At 41.9% G+C, this 26,215-nt stretch overlaps 1 protein-coding gene across 3 annotated transcripts in view; it reads right to left on the bottom strand.

Moving 5' to 3' along the window:
- Positions 1-26,215, bottom strand: part of BBX (BBX high mobility group box domain containing) — a 99,512-nt gene that overhangs the window by 19,917 nt on the left and 53,380 nt on the right. For 2 of the 3 annotated variants that reach the window (XM_034790550.1, XM_034790559.1), the window contains exons 8-11: positions 25,095-25,175; positions 21,893-22,823; positions 20,725-20,863; positions 16,067-16,215 (exon numbers count right to left, since the gene is read on the bottom strand). In XM_034790550.1, the coding sequence (XP_034646441.1) occupies positions 16,067-16,215; positions 20,725-20,863; positions 21,893-22,823; positions 25,095-25,175 (1,300 nt within the window). The remainder of the gene's footprint in view (positions 1-16,066; positions 16,216-20,724; positions 20,864-21,892; positions 22,824-25,094; positions 25,176-26,215) is intronic. The other variant, XM_034790569.1, reaches the window with a different exon arrangement.

Here is a 26,215-nt window from a genome sequence, read left to right as displayed (position 1 = left end):
TCATAACCAGGGTTTATAACTGACTCCAAAGGCTTGAGAACCAAACTGAAAGATCCACACAGCTATTTTTAATGCGCTAGCTCACGCTCCACTAACAAAAGTTTGTCCACTTGGGCTGGGAGGCTGGCTCCCAGGTGCAGTGTAGACATACCCTGAATGGACAGCCTCCTCTTTAGATGTCCTATTTTGGGCTTTATAAGGACTGATTATGTGTTAATCTGACGATTTAGTTGGAATTCAAAAGTGTAGCTAACACTTGGATTTGGTGACTTGATCTTAATTTGACCTTATTTTGACAATTGTATTGTTTAATCCTTAGTTTAGAGGAGTTTGTCGTGGTTTAATCTGAACAATATGTTTTCTTGATTTTATTTTTGATTGTTAGCTTGAATAAAAAGTATACAAATATACCGAGTCATATTGCTTTCAAACAATTTGGATCAGAACCACTAAGGATCCATGTAGGATGGGCTCCTCTTGAAAGTAACCCTTCAGTTCTCACAATACAAAATAATAAAAAATCCGAGAACTAAAAAAGTAAAAACCCAGAAAGGAGAAATAGGCAATGGTTATAACAGAGGAAGAACCAGAAAGAGGTTAAAAACCATAAGAAAATAGGCAAAGGTGAAGGTTAAACAAAAGAGAGTAAAACATGCTTAAGAAACTGTGCAAAGTTTAGGCACAGGGCTAAGTACACGATTCTCTCCCCATACAGTTCAATCCAAATCTGAACAGGTAAACATCAAGTGATCCATCCCATCACCCATTCCCAGCTTCTGGCAAACAGAGGCTAGGGATACCATCCCTGCCCAGCCTGGCTAATAGTCATTGATGGACTATCCTCTATGAACTTATCTAGCTCTTTTTTGAACCCTGTGATAGTCTTGGCCTTCACAACATCCTCTTGCAAAGAGTTCCACAGCTTGACTGTGTGTTGTGTGAAGAAATACTTACTTTTGTTTGTTTTAAATCTGCTGCCTATTAATTTCATTGGCTAACCCCTACTACTTGTGTTATGAGAAGGAATAAATATTTACTTTCTCCACACCAGTCATGATTTTATAGACCTCTATCATATCCCCCCTTAGTCGTCTCTTTTCTAAGCTGAAAAGTCCCAGTCTTATTAAATCTCCTCATATGGAAACTGTTCCATAACACTAATCATTTTTGTTGCCATTTTCTGTACCTTTCCCAATTCCAATACATCTTTTTTGAGATAGGGCGACCACATCTGCACGCTGTATTCAAGATGTGGGTGTACCATGGATTTATATAGTAGAATTATGATATTTTCTCTTATTATCAATCCCTTTTCAAATGATTTCCAACATTCTGTTAGCTTTTTTGACTGCTGCTGCACATTGAGTGGATGTTTTCAGAGAACTATCCACAATGACTCCAAGATCTCTTTCTTGAGAGGTAACAGCTAATTTAGACCCCATCATTTTATATGTATAGTTGGGATTATGTTTGCCAATGTGCACTACTTTGCATTTATCAACACTGAATTTCATCTGCCATTTTGTTGCCTAGCTCTACCCCCTTTACAGTGCAGTGGTTGGGAGTAATCCCTACCTTCCCCACAAGTACCCTCCTTACAGCTCACCTCTGCCACTGTGCCTACAAAGCACAGCTGGCTGATAGTGGCTGGGAAGCTGATGAGGTATTATCCTCCCCTTCTCCCACTCCCAATTCACTCCCAATTACTTAGCACCACTGTTTTATTGGAATTAAAAAAGAAATCTTTCACACCCAAAGAAGAAATAGCTTGTATTAGCAATACTGTGTACAACATGACTATGATGAGACAAAATCCAAATAGGTGCCCAGTGCAAAGAGGATCCATACATCCCACAATCCCACAGCTGCAGAATTCACCATGGAATTTATCCTTGCTGAAGAATTGTGCTCCAGGATTCACACTTGCATCCCCCTCCCCAAGCAGAATCTCCCCCTGGCCATGTGGGTTATAGAGCAGGGAGTGGGAGGGGGAGAGGAGGAGCAAGAGGTTCTCTGGGAGTGGGGCACAAAGAAACTGGGGCCCTGCAGGACCTACTGCCATAATATCAGGAGCAGGATAAAAATAGAATGGGTATTTATATATATATATATATATATATATATATATATATATATTGTATTTATATATGATATATAATAATAATAAAAAAAAAAAAGAAAGGCCTTCCGTGTTGCAAAAAACACGAACGCCCCGGCCAGCAGCCGCCACTCTCTGGCCACCCAGCTCTGAAGGAAGTGCCGCTGCCAGCACTGCCACAGTTACTTCTGCGCTGCTGCTGGCGGTGGTGCTGCCTTCAGAATTGAGCGGCCGGGGAGATCATGTTGTCTGCAGCACAGGAGGACTATTTTTTAAACCCCGTTCCCGTCTCACTATACCCACTCCAATTGCTTGTGCATTGTTTGTTGAATTTTATCCTGCTCCCACTATTACGGCAATGGGATCGCAGTTCTGCTACGGGGTAGAGCCCTTCCAAAAAACAAACAGTTTCAGATTACAGGTAATGAAAGGGGAGGCATGACAAATTCCATGAATGGGGGAAGGGGGGGGGGGAGGGCAACTGGAAATGCAGGAACCTTCCAACTTCTGAACACTACAGTGAAAACTGTAGTATGTTCTCTGACTTTCACTGTCCTGTGCGGATTGGTTGTTTGTGCCAACCCTTCTGCACCCTCCTTGGAGTCTCTTCTCCTCAGCTTCATTCTACACTTGTTCCTCTTATTCTTCTTATTCCTTTTCCTTCCATTTGCTTTCCAGTTAGCTGATCCCCTTCTAAGTAACCAACCCTTCACCCCAAAATAAAATAAAAGGAATCAACAGTACATTTGCTGCCCTTCCATTGTTCACTCTGCTTGTGTTCTACTTCCCCCCACCTTGTATCCATCCTATTTACACAATGCTGTCTCACTGTTTCCTTGTATTCCCCTGTCTGTATCTATATGTTTTTTTCTTGTCTTTTATTTAGATGGTCTTTTTATTCTGTGTTTGTACAGCACCTAGCACAATGGGGTTCCGGTCTATGACTGGTGCTCCCAGGAGCTACTGCATGACAACAAAACAACATCTATTATACAAACACCCACACTTTTCTAGCTCTCCTGGTTGCCAAGAAAACATTGAAAACATGAACGATGAGTGAAATGAAGCAGCATTTTCCACTGAGAGGTGTAAACTGCTCCATTCATCTCCATGGGATCTTAAATCTAAAACCTAAAGGCAAATGTTTACATTTCAATATGGCTAACTCTTTCACGACTTATTATTTTTAGCAGAAACATCCAGCTGAAGGTGATATCCCACAATCATAAACTACCTCCCATGCCTCCCCAGTGGCCAAAAGCCCCACCTGTCCCTGATCCACTTATCAAAATATCCAGTTTCCCCCATTTCCATTTTTTTATGCAGTTGCGTTTGTCAATACAAAAAATCTGTGACACAGAAAACGAGGCCAGCACAAATTAACAACATTTCATACCAAATTAAACTCAAGGGAAATTACTCATTATAATATTTGATTATTTACATTAAAAAAATAAGAGGTTTTTAATTAAAGCTGCTACAGATTTTCCAGTTTGCTACACCAGAACGATGCAGAATCCAGGGCCTTGCTGAAAAAAATTAGGCCCAGCTTGCCTAGGAATGCATGGAGCCTTTACTATTAAGGTCTGGATAGAATGGGTGAGATGGCATCATTTTATCCCAGGGCTGTAACTACACTGAATTTTTGCTTAACATTTCTCACTACTGCAATAGTACCAGTGCACTTCCACTGGACAAGGCGCCAGATTTTTAAGAATTGTCTATTCCTGCACAGAGCATGTCTAGGAGACACTGGTAAAAATGCCAATGGTTGCCAAAGCCCTGTCTACACTAGAACGCCCACCAGTAGAACTGGTGATACTACAATGGCAGGACATTTTAAAAAGCAGCTCAGGGTAGACTGGGCTAAGAGTGTGCCCATAATCACACAAAATTAAGACATCAATTATTTGCTCCCTGCCTGTACTGCTCTTGTGTGTTTCTTTGCTCAAACTATTTCCATTTCTGCTGGGATTCCAATATTTCCGGATAGAAACATAAGAGAAGACTAAGGGTAGGTCTACACTTACCTGGTAGTTCGGCGGCATGCAAATCCAACTTCTGGGTTCGACTTATCGCGTCTAGTCTGGACGCGATAAGTCGAACCCGGAAGTGCTCGCCGTCGACTGCGGTACTACAGCTCGGCGAGAGGAGTACGCGAAGTCGACGGGGGAGCCTGCCTGCCGCGTCTGGACCGTAGTTAGGTAACTTCGAACTAAGGTACTTTGAACTTCAGCTACGTTATTCACGTAGCTGAAGTTGCGTACCTTAGTTTGAATTGGGGGGTTAGTGTAGACCTGCCCTAAGTCTGCTGAGCTGTTCATCCAAAGATCTCCAAAAGACTTTACAAAAGGTGGGTAAAATTCTTTCTTATTTTGCACATGAGGAAGTTGAGGCACAGAGTCAGAATGACTTGGCTAAAGTCACACGGTGATCCAATGGCTGAGTTGGAAATAGAAGATAAAATTTTCAAAAGTGTCTAAGTGATTTAATCTCCTAAATTCCATTTGCAAAAGTGACTTAGGCACCCGGGACCAGATTTACAAAGGTATTTAGGTGATTGAAGCTACAAATAGGTGCCTAGTGGGATTTTCAAAATCCCCTAAAAGCAGGTGACTTCAATGGGCGTTACGCACTTAGTGCTTCCGTAAATCCCACTAGGCACCTATTTCCATCTTGGGTACCTAAATACCTTTGTAAATCTGGCCCTTAAGGGTCTGAGTTTCATTGAAAGTCAATGGGACTTAGAATCCGAAAATGCCCAACTCACTTCTGAAAATTTGACACAGAATCTAGATCCTCTTAATCCCAGTCCTGAATTCTAATCAGTACTTTATATCAGCAGCTTTCTATAACAGAATCACACAGTTCTTTCCCTGATGACCTTTATATGACAAATAAACAATGTTGTGAAGTTCCAAGTTTTCCTTACTTTAAGATGCAACCCTGCATGGAGCTAACCAATCTGGCCTCAGTCCAGCAAAACACATAAGCACATTCTTAATGTTTAAGCAGTGGGACTACTCACATGCTTAACTGTTAAGCACATGCTTATGTGTTTTCCTGGACTGGGGCCAGAGTGCTTAACAGCTGGCAGGATCGAGTCCTTTATTACAATGTGTATTTCATCTTGTATCAGAAAATTTTTAAAAATCAAAGTGCTTTTGAGCTTTGGAGGATTTTTTGTTTTTTGGTTGTAGATACGAAGATATATATTTTTTTAAACTCATATTTATTCAATGGTTCCCCTATTTTTTCTAATGAGGATTCAGCAAAACAGAAACATATTTCCTAGCAGATGACCTATACAACTCATTCATAATTTAGTCATGGTAATTTGAAAGGTACTCAGTAAGAACTCTACCTACATATTATACCAATACCCAGTCTCACATCCAGCCATTAAGAAAGGTACTTACTTCTTGTAAACAACCACCACAACATATACTTGTGCAAGTAAGTATATTGTTATATACCACTGACCACACAAAATTTCTTTATCACTGAATGCTTCACAGCTGGGTACAGTCTATGCATTCCAATATAGCACAAATAGGCCACACAGGTCACAATGCAGCACACAGGCACAATAACATCGGTGGATGTGACAGGGCAGGGAATGAAGAGGGGCACCATGGCCAAGCTCCAGGGAGAAGGATTAAGCACAGGGAAATGGGGAGAGTTGGGGAGTAGGATTTAAATTGCATTATCTGAGAAAGAGGGTTAGGAGTCAGACCAGAGGAGAGGGGGAGTCTTGCAATGGGATCATCTGAAGAGATTCAAGGAGTCAGTTAAATAAAAAGAGGGAGAGAGGCTGCTCCATGCAGCAGGGTCGATATGGGAGAAGAATCTCCGGTCCACTGGTGAAAGACCAAATGGGTATGGGAAGACAAGAGGAAAAAATTTAATCTAGTGAAAAATTTCGTCAACAGCTTGGACTTTGATTCTGCACAACTTGTTCACTTGCAAATTCCCATGGGAGTTTTGAGAGTGCTGGAAATGCAGGATCAGACCCAGAGAACAGAGACAGAAATGATTTTGGAGAGCTGGAGGGGCTGGGTGAAGGGAGGGGCAAATCCACAGTGGAACTTGAAGATTAGGAAGGTGATTTTCAACTGGATTCTGTAAAGAATAGGAAGCCAGTAAAGATTTCTGAAGATGGAGGGTTGGCGAGGGGGATATATTCCTGGGTACTGGTGTGGAAAAAAAGTCACATTTTGTAGAACTGAGACACAGGGAAATCATTAATGCAGGTGTTACTCCAGTCAAGAGGTAATAAGATGAGACAATATAGAAGAGTTTTGACAGAGGAGTATTCAAGACTGTGTTTGCTATAGGGAGGATGGAGACAGAAGCAGCCAACATTAGAAAGCTGAGGTAGGTGAAAGGAATTCAGGATCAATTTCAATAACTCAGCTCCTGGTTGTAGAGGGGAAGGTGAGATTTAAGCAGAGGAGGTGGAATGATCATTAGGGGAGGTCTTCAATTAATCAGCTTTTAAAAATATTGAAACGAAGGAAGATATTGCTAGAGCCAGAAGCTGGTGAAGTTGAAGCAGACAGAAAGTGAGGTAAGGGGCCAAAAGTGCGAAAGGGATACAGAATTGAGTATCCTCTGCATGGAAGCATTACCCAAGACTGAGTTCAGAGAGAAGGTGGCCAGAAGCCTTGACTGAGTAATGCACCAGTACCTTTTTCCGGAACCTTAAACTTCTCCTTTTTGTGCTTATATTTGTTGACAATTTTGTGGAATAAGTTCTTTTTCTGAGACTGGAATGAACCTACAGACAATATTAATAATAATATATTTTTAATTAGAAGTTTTTATACAACAAAACAATTATAGCATGTGGAATATAACTCCCTCTTTAATGACTACAGCATGCCACTTCATTTTACAATGTAGTGCCTGATCCAACACTCACAGGAGTTAATTGAAGCTTTCCATTGACCTCAGCGGGCATTGGATCATTCTCCTCGAACGTGAAAGAGAGATACCAGTTTAGTTTAAGAGAGTGAGGATGACAAGAAAAGTTGACTATGTAAAAATAGCCCCTTTTCCCTCCAAACATCTGCTCTCTGTGTATATCCAGAGTCAGAGCTCTTTGGTTTCGGTGACAATAAGTTTTTACTAATTGCAGAGCTAACGCAGCTCTGGGAGCTGGAGTCTCTCCTGGCTCACACATCATCCTCAGTTTTGACTGCAGAAACTTTATTACTTAGGATGGTGCCTGAACTGCTTGACCTACAAATATCTCAGGGAAGTTTGAGCACTGGCAGTTAGAAAAACATCTTTCTGACTGGTAAATAACATGAAAGTGGCCAAGACACAACAAACAAGTAACTCCTCCACTGCAATGCCATTTTTATGGAGTCACTTTTCAGAGCAAAAGTGCACTGTAAAGCATTACCTCCAAAAAAGTAGCAGGGAACCTAGTCTTCATGCTAGATTCACACTAGATATAGATTCTCATACCTACATGTAAAGATAAAAGCAGTATAATCAAGCAACAAACTTGGAAACTGTAAGGTGCTGATGTACTTTGGTTTGGGAAGTTCCTGTCATCAGCCAATTTTTTCAGTTTGATATGGTAGTTAGAAGTCACAATTGAAAAGTTATAGCACTATGCAAAAAAGGACAGTCCTCAGCTGGTACCCATCATGGGTAATTTTAGCTCAAGTCTGAACTAATTTAATTATAACTGGTTGATAAAAGTTAAATAACTTCAACAGAGTAGGCCAAATTAGTTACACAAGTTCAATCCTTCTTCAGTCCGTATGGCTGCATTCATATTACTGAGCACAGAATTTGGCCCGCTTTGCATTTTTTACCACAGCAAGCCAGATGCCAAAGTTACATGGGAAGTTATTCTAAGGTGAGCAAAAATGTTAAAGCTATTCTTATCTACAAGTTTATTTATATCCAACAACAAAAAAAGAGCAGACAAATCTGCTGTCTGTACTTGGACTTGTTATTAATCTATTGTAATGGTTAAAAGGGGCAGAAGTAACACCATAAATAGATTTAGTCAGCACCACGGAATTGTTTCAACCTTTGATTTTCCTGAAGGCCTGATTTTCTTTTACAGAATTTTATATTTGTCCTTTTAAGAGAGATGCCTTCATGTATAACACCACCACGTGCCATCCTACGCCTTATCCCCTGAGCGGGAAAGACCAGGAGCATTAGGGGTGCATAGGTAAGCACGATCCACGCACGTTTGTACAGAAAAGTGTAAACTCATGGCAGTTAACATACACCGAAGAGTGCAGAGCGGCGACAAGGAGAGTAGAAGAAAGCCTCAGAATGATGACACGACCCAAAGCAACAAAGAGCTGAGTGGAGCTGATGAGCAGCCGAGAAAAGTTGAGACGGGTTAAGCAAAGCCAGGCTTGGAAAAGCACAGGCAGGCGAAGGGAAAGTTGAGGGCTGAAATCCTGGCTCCCTGAAGTCAATGGCAAAAATCCCATTGACATCAGTGGGGTTAGGATTTCACCCTAAGGCTCCAGCAGGTCTGAATATTGGTGCAGGGCTCCATGCTAGCAGATCCCAATGAAGGGCCAAGCCCTAAAAGATGGGGAAAAAATGCATTTGGAATGACCAAAGGGGTGATTTCAGTTAGGAGGTTATCGGGATATGTGGCACATTCATAGAATCATGGAATATCAGGGTTGGAAGGGACCTCAGGAGGTCATCTAGTCCAACCCCCTGCTCAAAGCAGGACCAATCCCCTGACAGATTGTTGCCCCAGATCCCTAAATGGCCCCCTCAAGGATTGAACTCACAACACTGAGTTTAGCAGGCCAATGCTCAAACCACTGAGCTATCCCTCTCATTATAAAATAGTACAGAGGTTTATACTACTATACTCTAAATCTGCATCTTATACCAACACTGCATAGAAAAGTACAGCTCAGCAGTGTCAGAGAGATTGCTGAGCACTGGAGCAGATATTCTGCACAGAAGCAGTGACTAAGGAAGCCACAGAAATAGGTTATAGGCTTTACAAATATTACACAGAATGAAGAATGTGTTTTGTTTATGATCCTCTTTCTACCATCCCTTCTAAAGAGCTCATCACAACCAAACATTGAAACGACCCCCTCAATGGGTAGAGGTTTCATGAAAACTTCTGTTCTCAAATGGAAACTCAAGGTCATGGACTTCAGTGACAGGGAAAGGAAACTCTTCTCTGTCCCCTCATTCTGGGTTCTATTTTTCCCAAATAGTCACTAGAACATCCTTCAGTGGGGATCAAATGACTGAAGTGGAGCAAAAGCGAAAGCAGGTAATTTTTGTGACATACAGTCCCAAACTTTGGCCCAACAGTCAGAAAGTTTTGATTCTATGAAAAATTCCTTCTTCATGTTAATCTATTTAGTTGGTTGATGGGCTAATTACAGATGCAGTTTGTATTGCAGGTGAGTATATTAGCATGGGATTGACAATTACCTAGGGAGGTTGTGGAATCTCCATCATTGGAGGTTTTTAAGAATAGGTTAGACAAACACTTGTCAGGGATGGTCTTGATCATACTTAGTCCTGCTTTAGTGCAGGGGAAGGGACTAGATGACTTACTGAGGTCCCTTCCAGTCCTACATTTCTAAGATTCAATGAGTCTAAGAACCAAAGCTCTTGGATTGAAACACACAAACATGCAAGGAAGAAATACTAAGATGATGATACCAGGTCCAGACCTCAGGGTGCAAGTGTCACCCCTGTTATCAGTATCAGTAGAGGCCAAGGAACGAGCCAGTCATGGAGATCAAAGAATCTTTCACTCTTACAAGCTGTCCTTCTCGGTCAAAGTGCAGACTCCCTGGCCAGGGAAGGTTACACAGCGGCTGCTTGCTCCATGGAGAGAGAGTCTCTAGGGAGGTCAACCCAACTCCACCAGCTCTAAATTCACAAAAAATGTAAGGTTGAAAAAGCAAACCTTAAAAGCTTGCTTGTCTTGAAATGATTTTATACAAGAAAAACTTTTGAGAACTACTGGGCTACAATGGTTTACTTGTCATTTTTGTAATGCCTTCTTGGTTTTAAAGTAAATCCTTTCCCTGCAGATATTTCTCAGCAGTTAACATAATACTCCATTTTTCTTGGGTTTTTAATGTTGCAGCAGTTGCTACCATATGGGAACTGCTTGTAGTTTACTTCTCGGTCTGTCCAGTACGCTCCCTGATATCAGAAGGAATATGCGCCACTCAGGGATTAGTGAGAATTAGCTAGAAGCAGCTGGAGTAAAGTAGCAAGCAACAAAATGAACAGACTGTGCGTGACTAACTCTACAACACTTGTTCAAAATTTCATGGGTGGATTTAAAAAAAAAATTCTCCTCCAAAAAAAAAAATATATCAGAAGAATGGATCAAATGGCTAGCACAGTGTATTCCAACAAACGAGGCATATGTACTTGTCCTATTAAGTCTCCGGTCTCGTTTTACTAGTGCTAATAGAGTCTCTAAGGTTTCCCGCGGCAAAGCTCCCATCTCAGACATTTGTAAGGCAGGTTCCAGGAGCTCAGTTCAGATACCCATTTTCACTGAGCTGCATTACTATCCAGTTTAATTGCAACTTGCTTCAGCCCTGCTTTGGGGAGGGCTACTTACTGTGAGCTAAACGCCAAGAGTGCCAGAGCTGTGCAGAATAATTGGAGTTCTCCGAATATTTGTCTCTACACTTACCAATCTATTCTCTCTCCATTCCCAGCTATCTTTGGAGATTCAGAACTCAAGTGCTGTTTTTAAAGGCGTTGTCTGTGAACCATTTGGCGCATGGATAGCAGCACATGATCGCAAGGTAGACTTAGTGCCGAGCAGCTAAAAAGCAAGCGAAAGACTGTGGCTCCATGAAAGCAATGCTCCAAAGGAGCAATAACTTTATGGTGCTATTTCTTGATTGTACTCTGGAAATGCCGAGAGGCCTCAGCTGAGATCAGAGCCCCCTGGAGCTAGGCGCTGTGCAAACAGAATAAAAGACAATCCCTGTCTCAAATGAAAATATCTTGAATTGCCACTCTTCTATGCCCCTCAATAAGTAAGTTGGGTTATTTGGCACATAAAAATCATTTTTCAAAGTTCAAAAGAGAAATGATAACTACAGATTTTGCCCTACGTTTCTGTAGATATGTAAATTGGCAACTCATTGTAGATCAATGGCTTCTGCTTGATACGATGCCCCAGCGTACGTTCTGCTAAAGACGTCAATCACGAGTGATGAATTCTGGAGCAGGATGCTGTCTGTATGGGTTAAGCCTGTCTCTTTCCTCCAGTTCTCAGCAGTTTTATTATACCGTTGATATGTATGAAACAAAAATATTTAGGGTGAGATTTTCAAAACTAACTCCGTTCCCTTTGAAGTAAAATCTCCCACTGACATCAACTAGAACAGAAGTAGACCAACGTGGAATACTTTTGAAAATCTGTCCCTAAACATATTTTAGGAAACTGCTTCTTAAGGGAGAAAGTTCAGAGGTACCTTACCCATACACATAGCTTTCCTGCCCGGTGTCCTTCAGTGGGCGGGTGTAGTTAAATTGCAGAGCTGGAGGGGTGCAACACCAGGCAGAAAAGGCACCAGCTCATTAGGGATTGGCACTTGGGGCAAATGAAAGAAAGTGATTGGGGAAAAAAGCTAATTTGACTGATGTGCTGAATGCCCTGCTTATTCTGCTTGTTTTGATTATTCGACGCATCAGGCCTGAACTGCCTCTTGTTTAGACTGTTATAAATCAAACTCCATTTGAAGTTAACGGCTTTACAACAATACAAACTGATGTAACACCATTGTATTCAACTGAAACAAGCAATGCATGTGATTTCTTAAGTATTTAAGACATGATTAAGAAACAGTTACTTTTAAAAAAAATTTTACTTAAGAAAAAATGACATACAACCTCTCAATCTGTCATGTCCTGGCACCCTGGAAAATATTCTGTCACATTGAAGCCTACTTACTGAATTTTTAATGGCAGTTTATGGAGCACTGATCTGATACGGTGAAAGCTTCTCTAACTACTGGGCACTAAGAATACATGGGAAGTCTATTGTATGTGCTACAAATCTGTAGACATTTGTCCAGGAGAAAGGTAGTATGTTCTTAAACAAGTTTTCTCTGGCCTACATGCCGTCCTTAGGCATACGCAGCATACACGGTTGTGTAGGGCACCCAAAAATTTGGTGCACCACTGGGTCTTAGTGGCCACCCGCCCGCCACTTCCTATCCCTGTTCTGACCCTTCCTGCAGGCTCCCACCACAGCTGGCTGCTGCAGCCTGGTGAGTCTTCCTCAAGAGGGGATCTAGTACTTAAAAGTGAAAAAGGCTTCCAGCCTGCCAGACCTAGTGAAACACTGAAATTCTTAAAGAGCCATTCAAGTGGTAATGAAGCCATTTAACAGGCATTTGTCAACCCCCAGGTATATACTGTCAGTTTCTGAATTTACTGACCAAAATCAGTTGTGCATTACTATTAATATTTAGTCAGAACATGTTAGTCTACAGGACCTTAGTTTAAAATTTGCTTTAAAAATATTTCACTAGTGTGTTGCTGAAGATTATAAAATCACATCTCTAAAAAATCCTTGCATAGATTTTTAGATGCACAATCTGAGTATTTATCTTTAGCCTTAAATGCTTGGATCTTCAGACATATAGTTTTTAAAATAAATCCTTCAAAAGACCACCCTTATCTAAAATAAACATGCGAGCCTGGGCTGCCGTCGGGCATAGGGGCACCAGTTTAAGAATACTGCATAGGGCCCCCATAATTCCTAAGGACAGCCCTGCCGCCATGCTATCACTATTCCTTCTCATGTGTATCACAGTTAGACCTAGAGTCCTCAACTAAGACTGGAGCCCCATTGTGCTGGGTACTGTACAAACACACAGTAAGCAACAGTCCCGGATCTGATGAAGGGTCTATAACGACAAGACAGACAGAGCGTGGAAGGAGAACCAGAGGTACAGAGAAGTGAAGACAGCTGCACACAGTTGGTCAGTGGCAGAGGCAAGAATAGACTCTAGGTCTCCTAAGTCCCAATCCAGTGCCATATCCACTTGCCCAGTGGCTCTCAACCCTTCCAGACGACTGTACCGCTTTCAGGAGTCTGATTTCTCTTGCGTACCCCCAAGTTACACCTCACTTAAAAACTATGTGCTTACAAAATCAGACATAAACATACAAAAGTGTCACGGCACACTATTACTGACAAATGGCTTACTTTCTTATTTTTACCATATACTTATAAAATAAATCAATTGGAATATAAATATTGTATTTACATTTCAGTGTATAGTATATAGAGCAGTATAAACAAGTCATTGTCTGTATGAAATTTTAGTCGGTACTGACTTTGCTAGAGCTTTTTCTGTAGCCTGTTATAAAACTAGGCAAATATCTAGATGAGTTGATGTACCACCTGGAAGACCTCTGTGTACCCCCAGGGTATGCGTACCCTTGGAGGAAAACCCCTGGACTCGACCCATACTGCCTCTCCGATTCATTTGAAAAATGCTTGAGTTCTAACACAGGCAAAAAGTACCCCTCAGAACTATCTCTATAATTTTTGTAAGACTTTTCACTATACGTGCTGCACTTAATGTGCTTCTTTATTAGCAGCATGCACATGGGCCCCCTTCACAGACATGCACATCTGACAGTTTTTCAGGTCAATATTCGATAGCAACCTTTGTAGACGTAACAGTCTATATAGCAGGTCACCTATCTGGTCAGCTGTTAATGTAAAGGCAAGCTTGGAAAGCCCACAGTTGGTCTAGGCTCACTACATCTCAGGATAAGTTTGGGATCCAGCTTAACGAAGTTAGCCTTGGTGGGGCAGTTATCTTTTACACTGTTCAAATTCTCTTGCACACGGTTGGGTCCGGGTTGCTTCTTATCCCTGCCTCACATGATCTGCAGTATCCCAGAGTCCACTTCCAGCCAGTGTGGTCAACACTTGAACTACTCATCTCTGTTGATCTGATACATTTGTTGGCAGCACAATCACCGCTTAGAAGAGGTGACTGAAATTAGAAATTTCCATTCCTTGGGAACTTGCAACATTTCACGTTTTTGTTGTTGTTGTTCTGAATTGGAATGAAATGTGAAAAGTTTGAAATTTCCCACGAAATGAAATTTCTGAATTTTTTTTTGTTTCAGATCAAACGATTTTGAGACTTTTTTATATCTATATCTATATCTATATATATATCTTTTAATTGTATATAAATTTTAAATATACAAATCTGAAAACAAACTAAGTGTTCCATTCCCCTGTCGAAATGCTTCCCTTCAATTATTTCCCCCTCAGACAAAATTATGTCAAAATCAACATGTTCCTGGGTTTTGATTTTGTTGAATCGACGTTTTTCAATGGAACTATTGCTTTGATGGAAAATTTTTTACCAGCTCTACCTCTTGGTATCTCAGTGCCAGCCCACAATGAAGCTGTGCTGACTTATCCCAGCTGAGAATCTCACTCAATAGCTGCAAGTGAATTTAGTATTCATGGAAATGAGGAACTGTTAGCTGTGGCTTGGCCAGACACAAAGTATGTCTACACTTTGAGCTCGGGGTGTGATATCCAGCTCAAAGAGACACATCCAATAAAAACAAAGCTAGCTATACTACATACCCATTTGAGAACCTAGGCACGTACTTGGAGCAACTAGTTTGCCTCCTGTGCTCTATTTTTAGCACACTAGCTCGACTGGTGCTTGCATGAGTTTGTCTCCTCAAGCTGGGAATCACACCACTAGCTGGAAGTGTAAATGTACCCATGGGATAGGCAAGTGCTGCATAATCTTACCCAGAGGACTCTGCCAGCACTACTCATACCTGACCTGTTACATATCTGCAATTGTATTGCTGGCCTTCTCTTAAGACAAGAAACTGGAAAAATTCAAATTCAAATGTGCTTTGCAAAAATAGAGATGAGAATGAGACCAACTTACTAACAAAGCCAACGGCAGAATTCAACTTTTCACTATCTGACTATGGAACATATCCCACGATATCCAGACAAATGAGTATGTCAATAAAGCACTAAACAGTGTGTGCTGTTGCTAGAAATCAGGGAAGTTACTGCTGATTACCATCAATTAGCAGTTGGCTCCCAAAACGTGCTGCCTAATAAACCACCAGATTACTGTGCTGTAGAATTGGTTCATTTGTTCTGGGCTGGCTTGTAGATTTCTCAGATACAAACTATAGAGTTGCAATTAGCAACGATCAGGCCTCAGTAAATATTATGGACAATGGCTAATTTTGCCAGAACCTGCTCAGCCCCTCCCTACTTGCATAAATACAAAATCAATACTATATTGGGCACACTGTATAAACAACATCACAAACAGTTCTGTTCCATGTATTGTAATTTGGTTGCTCGCGATTCAGACAAACAGCACAAAACTACGTATGTCTGAATAAGGTGTTTAGATCTGCAAAAGTAGTCAGTTAGTGCCATCAACACAGTGATCAGGCAGTAAGCGTTATTCTCATTTTATCGGTGTATTCAGCATCTTGTTGCCTCAGCTCTTCAGAACAACAGAATTACTGGTAATCATTCCTCCTTTCCTGATGCATTTATATTCACATATAGTACCACAGGCTCAAAGAATTAGGCCTAATGGATACTCACCCACACTACACAAACCATGCACACATGACACAATTGGAAGTTTCTGCTCATGAGAGACTGAGTACTGGACTTACAAGGGTTTAGAACAGAGGCATTACTGCAGAAATGTTTTATTTCCAGAGTGAGAATATGTTAAATCAATGAATAAAAGGGAAAAAGGAAAAACAAAATCTGTGAAAGTCCTGGTGATAACCAACTTTGTCACAATGAAGAAAGCAACACTGACTCCACATTCCTCACATGTAGGCAAGCATGCTGAGGTAAGAAAATAACTCCTGAACCCAGCACAGCAGCTATTATGGATTACGAATGTACCTCAGAAAGCACCTTACCTTTGTTGGATTTTGGTTGTTCTGCTGGACAGCTTCCAACCTTCTTCTTTTTCCTGGGAACAGATACGCTTTTCCGGTCAAACGTAATGGGACTGTACTGAGGGAGGCTGTTGAATTTTTTTTCAAATTCTTCTTCCAATTTTGCTAAACTAAAGAAAGGAAGGGAAAAAACCAAAGTCAATCACATGGTTCACACAGATAAAGTTTAAAACAGGTTCTGGGTCGATAAGGTTCAGTGGTACTTTTATACCTGAACTCACCACAGTTAGGTCATTTTATATATACACTTTTTAAAAAATTGAATGATTGTGTTTGGCATTCAATCCTGATCTGTCACGTGAGGGAGATTAATCAATCAGAAAAGGAGGACAAAGAAACACTGAAAAAGAGTGGCACCAATATCAATGAGTAAATAATACTAGATTATGAACAAAGAGGTTTTCTGAAAAAGCCAACTCTTTTTTTTTTTTTTAAAGATTTGCTCCTTTTTATTTATAAAGGGCGCCTTTATGTTAAAGCTCTAATTGGTTTCTCACACACACACACACACACACACACACACACACACACAACCCTTTCCCCCCCCCGCCCAGGGCCGGCTCTGGCTTTTTTGCCGCCCCAGGCAAAAAAGCCTCCCACCTCCCTCCCCCCCAGCGCGGCCGGGGAGGGCACCAAGCCCGGCCGCAGGCCGCTCTCCCCGACCGGCCAGAGTGCCGGGGGGAGGGCGGCGAGCCTGCCGCGGCTCTGCTGGCGGCCGGAGCCCCGGGCGGAGAGCCCGGCCGGGGCTCCGCTCTCCTCGGTGGCCAGAGCGCCGGCGGGAGGGCAGAGTGCTGGCCGGGGCTCCGCTCTCCCTGGCGGCCAGAGGGCCGGGGGGAGGCCAGAGAGCCCAGCCGGGGCTCCGCTCTCCCCGGCGGCCGGAGCACCGCACCGCTCCCCTCCAGGTGCCGCCTCAAGCACAAGCTTGGTGGGTTGGTGCCTGGAGCCGGCCCTGCCCCCGCCAAAACTATAAGAAAAACAATTTACAAAAGCCAAGCAAGCAATAAACAACCAACCAAACTACACCTCTACCTTGATATAACGCTGTCCTCGGGAGCCAAAAAATCATATCGCGTTATAGGTGAAACGGCGTTATATCGAACTTGCTTTGATCCACCGGAGTTCGCAGTCTCCACTCCTCCCCCCCACCCCCCGGGGCACTGCTTTACCGCATTATATCCGAATTCATGTTATATCGGGTCGCATTATATCGGGGTAGAGGTGTACTTAATATACATAGCTCTTCAATAGGGCGTCTGGAAAGAACTGAGGGCATGGGGCTAGGGATGCAGCAGGATTGGATTGGCTGCTGCATTTATCTGGTGATATATTAATTATTTTATTACACAGAGCCAACTGCATGATACTTTAATTGCTTGTAAATGTATCTGTTGTTCAGTTGACTAGAGCTCCTGCACATATGTTCTCTGAGCTTGTGTGGTTTTTAATAACAAATCAATAAATTGGTGCTGACATGAGAAGTCTGAGTTTTCCTAGCTCTCTCTAATTCTCTTTGCTATGAAAGACCAGCAGACAATGAGGAGTTTGCAACCGAAGGCCCCGATCCCGTAATGACATTCACATAGGCAGACCCCTGCACTGGTACAGTGCCTGGGTCTACCTCTGCAGAGCTCATGACAGGACAGGAGCTAAGACAGACAAGACAAACATGGCATGTAACACTAGGGAGTTGCCAGTGGAGGAGGCGGTAGGGAAGATACCTGAATAGGGTTGCCAACTTTGTAATATTTAAAAACCGGACACTTCCCCCTAAAGCCCCCCGTTCGCTCCTCTTTCCCTGCTGCCCCCTGTTGCTCGTCCCCTCTTTCCCCCACCTCTGCCTGGATCAGGAGGGACTCACCTGCGGAGCAGGGGCTGGGAGTTGCAGCCACCTGACACAGATAGGAGGTGGCCCCAGCTAAGTAGGGGATGGTGCGGATGATGACTCAGTGCCTCCCTGCCTCCCCCACCCGCAGTAACCAGACTTTGAGTGTCTGGTCAGTAGATCTGACACTGTCAGGTCCCCTTTTCGACTGCACTTTCCGGTAAAAAAACCAGGCACCTGGCCACCCTATACCTGGAAGTAGTAGATTTTTAAAAGGATGAATATGAAGAAGGCAGAGGATACCTGGCAGACAAGAAGAGGGAGATTGTTCCCATGGTAATGGGCAAGTAATGCAAGAGAACGTACCAAATCTGAGTCTGGGACAAGAAGGAAGCTGCAAGGTGAGAGGGGTGGGAGGAACAAGGTGTGCTTGTGGCGGGGGAGGAAATAAGAGGAGAGATGTAGGTGGGAACAAGGTTATGCAGAGCCTTAAAGAGGGATGTTTAATATAGAGATCTGATCTACACTTAAAAATCAGATTGACCTAGCTATGCCATTCAGGGCTGTGAAAAATTTTGCACCCTGAGCATCGTAGTTAGGTTGACCTAACCCCCAGTGTAGAGACAGCTAGGTCAGTGGAAGGATTCTTTCCTCAACCTAGCTACCGTCTCTCAGAGAGGTGCACTAATTACATCGACAGAAAAACCCCTTCAGTCAACATAGGAAGCAACTACACTACAGAGCGACAGTGGTAGAGGTGCAGCACCACAGGTGTGCCGCTGTGGTGGAGACATGCCCATCATTTCTTGAACTTTTAGTAAAAATCTTAAATTCATGTATTATAAAGGTTTCTTCTATTAGAACTGGTTGAATAGTAGTAATGAATAACACTGGTGAGAGAGGAAATAAGTTATCCTCGCATACATATCTTCACTATCTAATCAGTTGTACAGATGGTAGCACAATATTTGTCAAATACATTATTCAAAACTGTTAACTGGCAAACACTGAATAAATTATTTGCATCTACATTTTTTAGATTAGTTGATGAGCTGTGGAATTCATCATCTTCTCAAACTGACCTAATGTTTTAATGTAATTAAATAAATGAAAAGCTGGTTAACTTTTTGATGGAACATTGTGTAGTACAAGAAGATCTTTACAAAATCTCCACATCACCGACTAGTACATTACGTACCGAGAATAATAAAAGTGCAGAGTTACTTTGCGTAGTGTATTCCAGGTAATAACACCACCTTGAGATTTTCAATATTTAATGTCTTTGCTATAAGTGCATTACCACTAAATTTCACATACACCATGTTATGAAAAATGTTACTATAAATCTACACAAAAGAAACCGATTAAAACTTTAAGCCTGAAATATGAAGAGAATCTATTCCCTTTAATCCAATTTATTCCCTCTGAATTCAGATAATTAGAAATATCCAAGGATTTGCAAACTATGAATGGCTAAGTAGATTTTTCACCACTATTACTGAAGTTAAGTAAATCTGTTAGTGCTATGAGGAGAATTGCTATTCATATTCCTGAGAGCCACTTCTGTGTAGATTTGCAAAAGCGTTAATTTTTAAAAATAATTAATAATTATTTCTCTACTGATTTATTCCACTGCCTTAACCTACTTATCTCCTATTCAAGTAGCAGGGGCGGCTCCAGGCACCAGCGCAGCAAGCGCGTGCCTGGGGCGGCAAGCCGCGGGGGGCGGCCTGCCGGTCACTGTGAGGGCGGCAGTCAGGTGGCCTTTGGCGGTGTGCCTGCGGGAGGTCCGTCAGTCCCACGGTTTCGGTGGCAAGCACGCCGAAGCCGCGGGACCGGCAGATCACCCGCAGAAATGCCGCCAAATCCGCGTGACCGCGGACTGCCCGCATGCACGCAGTTGAAGTCCGCCTGACTGCTGTGCTTGGGGCGGCAAAAAACAGAGCCGCCCCGTCAAGAAGTTGCCTCCTTGACTGAAAACCATTTACCCATTTACCCTATTCACTCCACTGCATTAGAACAACGGTTACAAAGGAAAATAACGACTTTTAGGTGCTATGAGTATAGAAATAATAAATAAGTGAAAGGAGCACTGTCAAATTATCTCCTTTTTTGGGGGTAAAAATTAACACTTTTTCCAGTTGATGAAGCGCTTACCTAGAACTTTAAATAATGTTTCTAATGTACTTTGAAAATTAAATTAACTCTCTACATCACCTCTTAGGTAGGTAAATACTGTTGTTCTTTTAGAAACATGGAAATAATTATTTGATTCTGATTTATATCAGTGTAAATCGTGAGTGATCACAATGGAATTAGATTGGTTTAATAATCAGTGAGACGACAGAATCAAGCCCAGAGAGGTAAGGACCGAGTGTTTCAGACACGCTCTCTAATTGCGAGTATCTAGCTTGAGACAGTTTGGGCCTAATTTACAGAGGTGGCAAACAACAGCTGTTCCCATTGGCTTTAACTGCAGTTGGGAGTGCTCAGCACCTTTAACAACCAGACCCCAAGTGTCTGAAACGTGGCACTGAAAAATCAGAGTCCGTTTTGACAATTTTGATCTCTGTGCCTTGCCTAAAGCTAAACCGAATCAGAGTCCAGACCTGGACACAGGAAGGTCTGGTTCCCGGTCCTGTGCCCTACATACAAGATTATCCTTTTTTTCAAGTGGAATGTGTACAGTTATCTACTTTTACTATGACAACCAAATCCATTCCTATGTAGCGTAAAATAGATTGGAAACAAATCCTGCTTGTGCAAAACTCTGTTCACGTGAGTTACATCAACTTACCCCAGAACAAATTCTTCCTTTGGCTTAGTTTTTTTCAGCTTTTTACTCCCACTCATCCCACTTTGGGAAAAGGCCCAGTTTTCTTCATTCCAGCATCCTTCATGGTCTGAGGAGTTGCCTTTTCCTGAGCTTCGTTTGCCTAGGAAAGGAAAAAGATTCTTACTTTCATCATGGAGTCTGTGTCACAGTGCACTGGACTTGCAAGGACCCTGTATATCAAGAGTCACTCAACAGTGCAACTTCTGCTGACCGACTCTTCACATGTTTCTAAAATGAGTTCTGTGCCAACTTGGGCTCTTAAGGGATAAGAAGATTAACTAGTAGCAACCAAATTTACCCATATTTACTACCTAAAAAGATCCCACGTTTGGAACCTTCTGCTAAACTGCAGGACCCCTACAGTGAGGATCTGCAGAGGTATAATGAATGAGAAAAGGTTTCACAGATTTAATCTAAAGCAAAAGTAACCTCAAGGGTTCTCTCTTCAATTTGGCTGTTCAGATTATCATCTTCGATTTGCTGCTCAGAGAAATGCTTTTAAATGCATCCTACTGAAAAGGTACATCACATATTTTAAACCCAAATTCATCTTTCCATTCAAATTCAAGGTTCTCTCACTGATTATTATCATCCACTTTTAACAACAGAGATGCTAAATTTGGAAACTGATGTCACATGCTAATCTCCCTACGTCTATCCTGAATGAATGAACTCCATACTGTTTCTAGATCCCTTCTCTATTATTCTGGTTGTGTACCTTATCTGGAGACCAGAATGCACACCAGAACGGAGTTTGAGACGCATCTACCTCTTCAAGGATTCAGAACTATGTCTAGAGACCAACAGCATTTCTTCATATAGGCAACTAATACTCCAATGTAGCTGGTCAGGGTTACATAAAAATGCAAGCCCTGCACAAACCAGCAGATTGGTCTGTTAACACATGTATTTTTAAAGTGAAATGTGCTTTAAAGACTATATTTTGCAATCAGATATGCAGTAAAGGGGAGGGAAATATGTCTACTAATTGAACCAAATAAATCACTGGTTGCGTTACAAGCCCGCACCTGATTCATGGCAGACCGAGAGAGATGCTGTTCAAACATAATATAAGACCTTTTGATTTCTTTTTCTCTTCCTCTGTAAATAAATAGCAAAAATCACCTACCTCTGTCCACATTGGCACGCAGGGACGTGAGCATGCCCTCTGACACCAGAGTCTTATAAAGAGCACCTTTGCAAGATCGCTCTGATTTCCTGGAGCCACAGGTTTCAATCTTTTTATTACAGTCACTGTCTGCTGTTTTGACCTGTCCAGGTAAACTGTGTGGTACCACATCCTCTGTTGGGGTCAATGGTTCTGCTTTTATGTTGTCAGGTACCTCACAAGGCGCCTCCGTATTGGCTGTAATGCTAAGAAAGTCGGGAGGCTTTGATTCTTTGGTGGTCTCCGAGGATTTCTCCTTTGATGCTCTCTTCTCTTTTGATTTCACTTTTTTCTTTGGTGACTTTGTGTCCAACACACTTCCCTTCATGTTTGAAGCAGGGCGGACCTTCTTCCGGGGGATTTCGACGAGTCTCTCGGCGCCCCAGTCACCTTTTGCAACTGCTTCGATAGTATAAATGACACTTTCAATGTCCGACTCAGAGGACTGCCTCTTTTTACAAGCCTTCTTGGGCATCGATTTTTCGTTTGTGTGCCGGTCCAGCTTATTTTTTTTCTTTTTCTTTTTGATCTTTTCTGGTTTGGTCAGCCCCAGGGTATTAAAGTCAGCAAGTGAAAGCTCTTGAGAATGGCATGTGTGATCCTTTGCACTGGTACTATTATTTATCTCTAAAGTACTGCTGTCTGCTGCCGGATCAATAAAGTGACTGCATTTTGTAACTTTCTCCAACTCTTCGGTTTTTGTCTTTTCGTCATTTTGATTTTTCACCACCTCAGATTCTTCCACTTTTACTTCCTGTGAGTTTTTCACGTTCACTTTCTCCAATTCTTTCACCTTCACTTCCTCTGGAGCTTCTGCTTTCACATCCACCGATGTTTCCACTTCCACCTTCCCAGGTTCTTTCACTTTTACCGCCTCTGATGCAAGGCACATCTAAAAAGTTTAAAACAACCAATCACCACCAATTAAATGCCCCGATCATTCAATTTATTTATTTTGATTTACATAAATACTAGAAAAGGGCACTCATCTAAGGCCCTGATTTAGGAAAGCAGCCCCCCACATTCCGGACAGAACTTTAAACATCTCCCCATTCGGGATAGTATGCTGTATGATCTCCAGGTTTGAGGAAGACGCCTGAATCAGGCTGTAGATGCCCTTGACATCCTTTGAAAATACACAAATACACCTCTACCCTGATATAACGCGACCTGATATAACACGAATTCGGATATAACGCGGTAAAGCAGCGCCCCGGGAGGGGCGGAGCTGCGCACTCCTGTGGATCAAAGCAAGTTCGATATAACGCGGTTTCACCTATAACGCGGTAAGATTTTTTGGCTCCCGAGGACAATGTTATATCGGGATAGAGGTGTAGTACCTAAATGTAGTGGTACAGTTCAATAGAACCCACCATTAGTAAACCAGGTAACTTACAAACTATTCCACCCCCTCCTTCTAATTCTGGTTCCTACTTTCAAAATGTCAGTGAATGAAGAATTTAACCAATTCTTGATACTATGATTTTTTCTTTATTCAATTGGCAAAACAAAGTAAAAAACCAAAACAAAAATCTTTACATTCCTCTTACGTAATACAGAAAAATCCTCTCAAATCACAAGCCTCTTCAACACAGAAATGTAAAGTGTTCCTACCTCGGAGCCAACCTTCCTGTGATACCAGTAATGGAGACTGAATCCCTCTATCGACCCACAGAACAGCTACTGTAAAGGACGCATTAAGTGCAAGCTTCTCTTAACTGTTCTCCCATTGGTCCTCAGCAGTGACAAAGTGATCAATGCAGGACCTGACAGGGTATTTCACAGTTTCCATGCCTTGGCTTCTGGGCTAAGGCTGCTAACAGGGGTAACCACAAGTGTCAGACCAATTTCCTCTGGGAAGATGTCCAAAACTTGAAGAGAAACACAAATCAAACCAAAACATACAAACAAATGACCACCAACTCCTTCAACAGAGGTCACCAAAAGAACCACTTGAAGGTAATAACTACTGACCTGGGCTGGATTTTAGCCATTGGCCTAGAAGTCTCCATACCTAGTACTAATTTACAAATCCCCTGGGCCTCCTATCACTATGAAACTGAACATTTTTTTTTCTCATACATCTTTTTAAATCACATAACCTATTTTACCTGCTTTACAGTTCAATAGGTCCTTTTAGTTAAATCTGTAGAAATTAGAGATCCTTTGGGTGCATGGTGACCAGATGTCCCAATTTTATAGGGACAGTCCCGATATTCGGGGCTTTTTCTTATGTTGGCATCTATTACCCCCCACCTCTGTCCCGATTTTTCATACTTGCTATCTGGTCACCCTATTTGGGTGACATGATTCTTTTTATTATTATTACTTTTGTCGAAGAAAACTTATCTCATGAGTTCAGATTTGGCTATAAGAAAGTATCTAAAAAAATCCTGGTAATAATCTCTCATAGTCTGTTTATTTAAATAAACTGAAATTTTTCAAGTCCCCTAAGAGGCTTGAAAAATCTCAATCTTTAAAATATCCTGTTCATGTGACAGCAACTCCATTTTTAACCCTTCTCTGCTCCATACCTTTTCTTCTAAAGCTTGTAACATAACCAGCAGAAAAGACTTTGGACTGCTTTAGCTGCATGGCTATGAAAGGGGCTTTGGGTGTTGGAGGCTATAAACTAACTCATGGCATGTGGTCTTACGATTTGGAAAAAAGAGAACTTTAAATGTTTCCACCCTGTAACTACTCCCAGAAGGACAGTCTGATGTCAGCTGCAACGTATCAGAACAAAGTTCCTCCAGAAGTCATACATGTATTCATCACTTTAAAATAACAATCTGCATGAGTGGAAATAAATGGAAGTGACTGAAGCCTTCTAAAACATATTTGAAATGACAATGCCCTGATTTGAATAAAACCCCAGAAGTGTTCATTTAAAATAATTTGAATACAAATCAGATAAGTCCTTTGCCATCATAGGTTCTGACTTTTTAACTGTTAACTCAGTAGCATTAAGAGCCTGTGCTTTAATGGCTAGTCTGGGGAAATCTTGACTCTTGGCACCCCAGTGATAATTAGTATTGTTGTTTATAGAAGCATAAATTATGACTGTGCCACTGTTCTGACTGTCAGACTTGGGCAATCAGCATTATTAGCGTCTCCTCCCCACTGCACCAGTGGTAATTAATCACCACTATTTTAATATTACCTCTGCCAACTGAAACAACGCTGACGTCCCACACTGCTTTGTTAAGTCAGGAGGGCCTGAATGGGATGTACTTGAGGAAATCTTAAGCAAAAAACAAAGAAGGAAAAAAACATTACTTCTCCAATACATCCTTCCTGTATGTTGAATTTAAAATTTTTACAAGGATGATTTTTCCTCCAGTGATACAGTCATAAACGTCCATATTGTGAGAAAAAATTTCATTCATGGTACATCCAAAGGGCTCATTGCTGGATTTTCCTCCTTATAAATAAGAAGCTAGTGCCCTCAGACAATGCCACTAAGGGTGATTTTCTACTTCTGGATTCTTATTAATCAGGGCATCATTTAGGAGAAGGCTGACATAAAGGACAAGTTCTCCTGCTCCAGTACATTGTCGTAACTCCGCTTGGAGTCAATGGAACTGCTCTGGTTTACACTAGTGAAGAATCTAGCCCAAACTCATTCTAAATGTACCTTTCCCCTTGCATCAGTTTAGTGCTTATCTTCAGTACTTCAAGGGAGCCTGAATAAGAAGTGTTGAGGAAGACTCTAAAACACAACCACTTTCTAAAACGTATTAGAGCACCAATCCAAGCCTCTCAACATTAGGCCTCAACATTCCTGTAAAGCCGTTATTTTTATACTCCAAGAACTCTGACACCGTCACTTAGGCTCTACACCAGTCTTGCAATGGGGGAAGGGGATGCACAGCTGCTTCAGAGGAATGAGGTGCAGAACTTGAGGGGGTAGTGAGCCTATCTCCAAACAACTCTGCACTCATTTTGGTCCTTCCATCTAACCCCACTGGAGCCATGAGAGTTACTTTAACAGGGACCCCCTCCCCCCCCAAATCACTACCATAGAAGGAAGAGAGACAGAGAGACCAAAAATATCCTACTGGGGGTCAATATCCTTGAGGAGGTTGCATTTTTTCACATAATCTCTTAATCATTCAGAATTATTCTTCAATGGCCCTGAGCTGTCAGCAGTTGAGGCTGCACAGCTCATAAACTATCTGTGGTAGAACCAGACTCCCTGCACTGAGTCACGGAGATACTGCAAATGCTCACTGCCTCCCTGACATGGATCTCCTCACCTTAGACTGGAAACAGGATAGAGAG

This window comes from Trachemys scripta, chromosome 1, assembly GCF_013100865.1.
Source record: "Trachemys scripta elegans isolate TJP31775 chromosome 1, CAS_Tse_1.0, whole genome shotgun sequence".
NCBI classification, from domain to species: domain Eukaryota; kingdom Metazoa; phylum Chordata; order Testudines; family Emydidae; genus Trachemys; species Trachemys scripta.
This window is presented reverse-complemented; position numbering and strand designations above follow the sequence as displayed.